The sequence below is a fragment of the Cyprinodon variegatus genome, unplaced genomic scaffold (assembly GCF_000732505.1).
Source record: "Cyprinodon variegatus isolate N-32 unplaced genomic scaffold, C_variegatus-1.0 Scaffold650, whole genome shotgun sequence".
NCBI lineage: Eukaryota > Metazoa > Chordata > Actinopteri > Cyprinodontiformes > Cyprinodontidae > Cyprinodon > Cyprinodon variegatus.
The window spans coordinates 237,421-244,349 of record NW_015151103.1 but is presented as its reverse complement, the minus strand read 5'-3'; the positions used below and the strand labels follow the sequence as shown (position 1 = coordinate 244,349).

At 36.7% G+C, this 6,929-nt stretch overlaps 1 protein-coding gene across 1 annotated transcript in view; it reads right to left on the bottom strand.

The window, feature by feature from the left end:
* Positions 1–418: 418 nt before the first annotated feature.
* The window catches only part of dcaf10 (DDB1 and CUL4 associated factor 10), an 11,927-nt gene continuing 5,416 nt past the window's right edge, over positions 419–6,929 (bottom strand). The window contains exons 3-7 of the mRNA XM_015393631.1: positions 5,564–5,761; positions 4,410–4,612; positions 3,770–3,847; positions 3,543–3,688; positions 419–1,682 (exon numbers count right to left, since the gene is read on the bottom strand). Of these exons, the coding sequence (XP_015249117.1) occupies positions 1,311–1,682; positions 3,543–3,688; positions 3,770–3,847; positions 4,410–4,612; positions 5,564–5,761 (997 nt within the window). The 3' untranslated portion in view covers positions 419–1,310. The remainder of the gene's footprint in view (positions 1,683–3,542; positions 3,689–3,769; positions 3,848–4,409; positions 4,613–5,563; positions 5,762–6,929) is intronic.

Here is a 6,929-nt window from a genome sequence, read left to right as displayed (position 1 = left end):
AGCCAAAAATGAATCCGCTGTAACAAAATGAGCAACAAACAGCCCATACTTTGTCCTTGCCTGATGTCAAGTTGCATCAAACTTCTGCTCACCCTGGAGGAAAGTTGAACCAAAATACAGTTTCTTGTTGTTTTTTCCCACCCTGTGAGGTTTCCTTTTGTCTTATTATTTCAAATTCAGGGCTAATGAGGCTCAAAGTGTCCAACCTCAGAAGCATCAGTCTTTTCCTCTGTTACCCCAGCCAATGGCTGCCTGTTTGACAGCTAGCACCTAAACGAACTCAGCCCGTTTTAACCGCTGCAGACCTGGGTCTTCATTTATGTACTGGAGCACGTCTGGTAAAAGAACCCCATGTTTTCTATTTAGCTTCAGACAGACGTCCAGCTGCACGGAAACTCAAACATCCAACCATTTTTTCCAGTCACTGAATGTACCATAATGCTACCTGACAACAACACTCTTCGGTGTAAAGGCTAATACTGAGTGAAGAATCAAAGTTAAGCGTTTTACATTAAGCCAGAAGCTCTAACAAAGGAAACCATTTTCTACACCATGTTGAGAAATTTCTGAGGTTTATATGGGGTACAGGAAAGCAAGGAGGGAAATTAAATTACATTAAAATCTATTTTGATCTTACGTGTCATGAAATATTAAATGACAACTCATCAAAATTGGAGAAGGCTGTTTTATAAATGCTATTCATGCTAATTAATTACCTAAGATGCTAACGATAGTTTAAAGTGTAACGGAAAAGATTTTGTCTTAGATTTTAAATAGCATAACCTTGTTCTACAAAAACATGCGGTGCAACACTTTCTGCTCCTAATGTGAATAATAAATAACAGCTAACGTAATGAAAAAAGAATGAAGAATAATTTAAAACCTGTTATTGTATTTTTTTAAGTTTTTAAGAGAACCGGAAATGAATGAAGCAGGTATCTACAGGTGAAAGCTCTACATAAAAAAGTAGAGGTCAGAAATCTGCAATTAAAATCTGATCGGTGCGTCTCTAGTTAGCTTCATTTTTTCAGACTTTTATAGCAGGTGTGTACATCTCTAGTCCAAATATCTTCTCTTTTTGGATTGTGTTGATATAACTGGTACGCAGAATTGTACTAAACAGAATATTAGTGTCATTAAATATCTGCAGTGAGACTGAAATGATACAAAGGGCCACTGCAGATGTCTTGTAGAAATGTATTCGTCAGTGTTAGCATCGGGAAAATGCTTCCTTGATATATTTCCAGACTTTCTCTTAGGTACGTCTTCACCCAGGTCTGCAGCGCTCTGGTTTTCAATAAGCCTAGATGCTAAAACTTGGGCTGGTAAAGCGCCACACGGCCGCTGAGGCAGCCTGAGGCCAGCTGGCAGTGCGTCGGGGAGAACTTGGTGGTTAGCACCACGTCGCTGTGAGAGTAGATGGAGCGGATCTCCCGCAGGCAGCTGGTCTGGACGGGCAAGCAGTCGGCCAGCTCACTGCAGCTCTCGTCGAAGGCGAGGAGACGGACGCCGTAGCCATAGGGGGAGCATATGAGCCGTCCGTCGGGGCTAAAGCACAGCTCCTTGATGTAGCCCCGCCCAACATTAGCCTCCTCAATGTAGTGAGTGAGGCGTAAGGAACAGCGGGGAGACACCAGCGGCCGAGTGGGCGCTCCCTCCTGGAATTCGTACACACATGTCCACTGGAAGAAGGAAGGACAGAGAGAAATTAGGCAGGAAATAAAAGATATCATCACACATTTCACAACTTTTCAAAGAGTTTCTGTTCAACGAGCAACAGCAGCTTTTTTCTGATCACTTTTCAGGCATAATCTTCCTACAAAAACAAGGCAACCTCTATTCCTTTTAGATTTTGACAGTGATAGTGAAATAAAAAAGATGAAACATCCGAACTACTGTGGCTTAGAAACTGTTTTTCAAAGTGGGGGCCACAACAGAAACACATTTTTTTATCATCAATTTAAAATACGTGTAAATACAGCTGAACCAATTCAGTTAATAGTGAACTAATTTCGTGATCATTAATCGTTAACTGGAGTACACAGACTAAAATATGTTATGTTAGCTAAGCCACCCAACTAGAGCTATAATTAGGCTAAAATAAATAAAAAAATGATAATGATATAATATATAATAAAAATGATGTAAACTCTTTGCATTTAAGAGAAAAAAAAATATTTTAGCTACATCTGGTTTCAATTCTGCTATAGTTTAATTTAAAGCACCTTTTACCATCTCAATAAAAAATAATAAATGATTAATCAATTCAAAAAATGATTGTTAGTTTTTAGCCCTATCTGTAATAATATATCATATTAAGATGATGAAATCAGGTAATTTGATCCTGAATGTTAAGTCTATCCACCTGTCTTTGTCCGACTGACTAATACAGCATACATATGGCGTTGAGTCGGTCTGCAAAAGAGTAGAGCCCAATTTTAAAGAATCAGCAGAACTAATCAGATGTGCTGTGGATGTGACCCGAAAAATATTGTTTTTAACAAAGTTACGGCAGCCAGCTTTTATGGACATAGGGCTTTAGGGAGGAAAGTAATGTTAAGAGGTTAAAACAGTTTCCTTTAAATATTTTAACATTTTAGTTAGCATATTCATCAAATTTAGGTCTGCATTGTCATGGCATTACAAGGCAATTATGTATGTTCTCTCTGTAATTTGTGTTATATAAAACCCATGTGAATTTAAATCTACTTTGACCCCTGAGCAGCAGTAACAAAGGGGTAAATTCTTAGAAATAAAACCAAAATTGCCAAAGAAGAAAAAATATATTTTTTCATTCTTTGTTTATTTTCTGAGCAATGAAGATTCTATTGATTTGTGTGTGATGCATAATTCACAATAGATCAGGAAGTGTTTGCTTTACGATGAAAACCTTGTATGTCTAAAACCATTCCTTTATTGTACTTTTTTTTTCTCTTGTCTGTCTGATTTGTTAACTAATATGATGTGTTGAACTAGATCTTCTATTTTCACAGCTTTTTGTGATTCATAACGTTTATTTGAATTCTACAAATCAAAGTTTTCTGCCCAACAGCAGTGATGAACTGCAGGGCAGCATTCTATACCCAGCAATTTTAGTCTCTAAGTAAGAGCTTTCACTCTGGTAAAGAATCTGGTTGTTATTCCAAATTGTAAAGGTTAACTCTTTTTTTTTTTGCAACATAAAACTAATAATAATTAAGACTAAACTAATAATAATTAAGACTAAATTAAGACTAAATCTAAGATGGCTGTCAAAAACAACAATGCTTCCCCGTCCATCACACGTGTTGCTACCATGTCTTATTCTATCATGTTAGAAATGTTTAACATAATGTCCTCCACTTTTCCATCATAAACTCCCCACCTAAAGATCTTAGGCATATATTTATACATGTGTGTCTATTAGTGATTTCATAAATTAGATCAGTTACTGTATATATTATGTAATAAAAAAAAGGATTTAACATTAATGCACAAAACTAAGCAACAACTATAGCTTCTCCTTTGGATCTTTTGAAAACCTGCAGTAATAGGCTCCTCACCTCCTGGTCGTCCATGTTGCTGGAGCACCGGATGAGCGTGGCCCAGCCCTTCGGATGAAGCTGCAGGGATGTGATGCAGTTCCCTCGGTCCTTCTCTCCTGGGATCTCGGGAGTTAAAACTTCCAGGCTGTTCCTTGGGGAGAGACCTGAGAGGAAAGGAAGTTAGTATCAGTCAAGAGGCTAATTTGGCACCATACAATCAGCATCCTACTGAGATCATCCCAGACCTTCTCTGTGAGGATGAATCTTGGAGTCATGTCCCTGTCGTGGCGCTGCAGTCGACCTAGATGCTGACGTTCCTCCATCTATGAAAACACATTGTCTTTTAAAAATCATTTCCTGCTATATATAGATATTTGGTTGCACTTTTTTATGTTGTTCCATTATTGTTGAAAGCAAAAAACATATTTTGTCAATTTAAAAAAGTAATGCAATTCACAAATAAAACTTAGAAAAATTCCTTACGCAAAAAAGTAGGAAGAAAGTTTGTTAGGGGCATTACTGTTTTCTTTACCAATAGATTTTATATTTTTAGATTTCTCCTATTATTTTTTCCAGATCAAATTCTCTTAACTTCTGGGAGCAGGCTGGCCTCTGGAGTGAGGAGCAAAGAGGCATTTCTATTGGTCAGCATATAAGTTAGAAACAATATTTTATTGGTCAAGAGAGAGTAGTCGTCTTGGACTTGAAGTGAAGAGAATGTGAAAAATTTTAATGAAAGATTTCTTCTGCAAAAAAGATTTCAGAAATAAGGTTTGAAAAAAATTCCATTAAAAAATATAACATGAAATAAAAAAAATAATAAAAAAATAACTGTTTTTTACAATTAGAACTTTTTCAAATTGACTCCATAGCCTTGGTTCTGACCTGAACTGAGGGGGGTCCGTCTGGCACGCAGCATGCGGTAACTGCCCACCTCCAGGGACTGGGTCAAGTCCAGGTCGTGAAGGATGAGTAGGTACCCTGAGGAAGTAGAGATGAGCATCTTGGAACAGTCGGGTGTCAGACGCATCCTCATCAGATAGCGAGTGTGGAAGAACTTCTTGTGTGGGCAGCCGTCCTCAGTAAACCTGCAAGAGAGGAAAATTATTACCTTTAACAAAACAGTGACACTGCTACCACCCGAGGCTTGAAAAGGATTTTTGCTTGGTCTGATCTCCTTTAAATCAGAAATTTTGAGACAATAGTGATTCCACTTAAAAAATATTCCTTAATGACTTTGGGTTTTAGATTACCAAAAGAGCAAAAAAAAAACCCAGAAGAGTTGAAATCCAAACAATACCAACACTAATCACAAAGATAACTAAATGCAATTATAGTTCAATTTAGCATAAAATCATGTCATTTTAATTTCACTGTTAGGCTTTTTCCCAACATTTATTGTAGGGGTATTTAGGTATTGTTTACCGAAGAGGTTCCAAAACTTTATAGGGGTGCGCCCTCTAGGGGGGACTTTGTATAATTTCAGGATAAAAATGATAATGACAGAAATAAAGTGGATAAAAATACACAGATGACATTGCTGACTTTTGTTACAGGGTAAAACTAATGTCTAATCTTAAAATTGTTACACGTAGAAGTTTTTTTTATTTTAAGGAGAATGTGTTTTATTCCAATACTGTGTACTGCAGGTGACCTGTCGCTTTGGTTTAAAGCAAAGCATGAACAGTGGGAATCACTGCCTTAAAGATAGGCTGGTTACCTAAAAAAACAGCTTGCTCTAAAGATATGTTAAATTCTGATTGCATGACTTGACTAAATGAAATTAAATAAACTTCATCATCAAATTCTTTGACTCAGGGGTGTTAAACTCAAAGGAATGCCAGACTTTTCAGATTTTTTTTGTTTGTTTAAATAATATATAAATGAAAAAAGATGAGAAAAAGTTCTTCATCTTTATATTTTTACAATTACTTTAAATCCCAAAATGAAGGTGGAAAAATGGGCTAAAAGTTTATCTTTATAATGCGAACCAAATTGGACATAAATCCAAACAATTGCAAGATGTAATCGCGACCAACCTGTTGGTGTCCCACGTGATGACGTTGCCATCGAAGCCAGAGGTGACCAAGAGACGAGTGTTGGTGTCGTACTCGATGTTCTTCACCCAGCTGGCATGCCCGTGCAAGGAGCACACCTTCGAGTTCAGCTTGCGAAGGTCCCATAACGCAATGGTGGTGTCGTCAGAGCAGGTGGCAAACAGGCGATTGTCCAGAAACCTTTAGAACAGAAAGGGATAAATCCTCAATTCTACTTTAATCATTTATTAATTTATAAAAGCACATTAAAATATCTTTAGATGCAGCAAGCACTGCAAAAATTATTTGAGACCATAAATTTAAAATGAAAATTAAAAAATATTATGTATAAAGTATAAGTATTAGTAAAGTATTAAACAAAAGGTTGAAATGATAAGAAAAAGACAAATGTGATGTGAAAAAATAAAGATAAAATCGTGAAAAACCTTTTCACTATACATACCAGACCAGAAGTAGGTTAGTTTTTACATTTCTTAAAAATCATTTTTGTTAAATAACTCTTTTCCTAAGGTAATTAAAAGTTTTAATCTATTCTCTTATTTCAAGTGTATATACATGACTGCTGTTTGTAGATGTGTTCGTTATTGTTACTCAACAATAGTGATAAAGGATGCATTAATGGGAGATAATGCAGCAATCAAATTAAATTAGACTGCAAAATCTACAGCAGGTTGCAAGCCAACACAAACCTTTTTAAAATGTGCAAAACACAACCAAGTTATATCCAAATAAAATAAAAGATGGAAAAGGTAAATGTACGGCAGAACAGCAACCTATCAACATTTATGTTTCCACAGCCACAATCATGCATCAACCAGCAATACATATCAAATGAAAGCAGGGTCGGTGTAGAGGTACAAGCAAAAAAAAAAAAGCGACAGATGAAACCACTCAGCCAGAAACTAATTCTAAAAATATATATTTGCTGTTTTTCCCTGAAAACTATATCTGTGCTCCATCACAGCACAGAACAAAAAAATCTTTGGGTGTAAATACAGGTCTTTAGGACCAAGAGGAATCCTCCACAAGCCAATCATCTAGGTAACTGACCAAGATAATCTGCTTTCACTGGCTCTGATTGGCTGAAAGTGTTGTCAATAGTCCCCACATTGGTTTAGATTAGGGGTCACCAACTCGATGCTTGCAGGCACCAAGGGGCCCTCAACTAGGGCCGGGCGATATGACCTCAAATCAATATCAAGATAAATTGGACGATAAAAGCTCCAGCTCCTCTATCAGAAATAAATACAAGTGCAGGAAATGCAACTGATCTATTTATAAATAGGGGTGTGCAAAATAATCGTGATGATGATGCATCGTGATTCTAATTTTCGTGATCTACTGCATC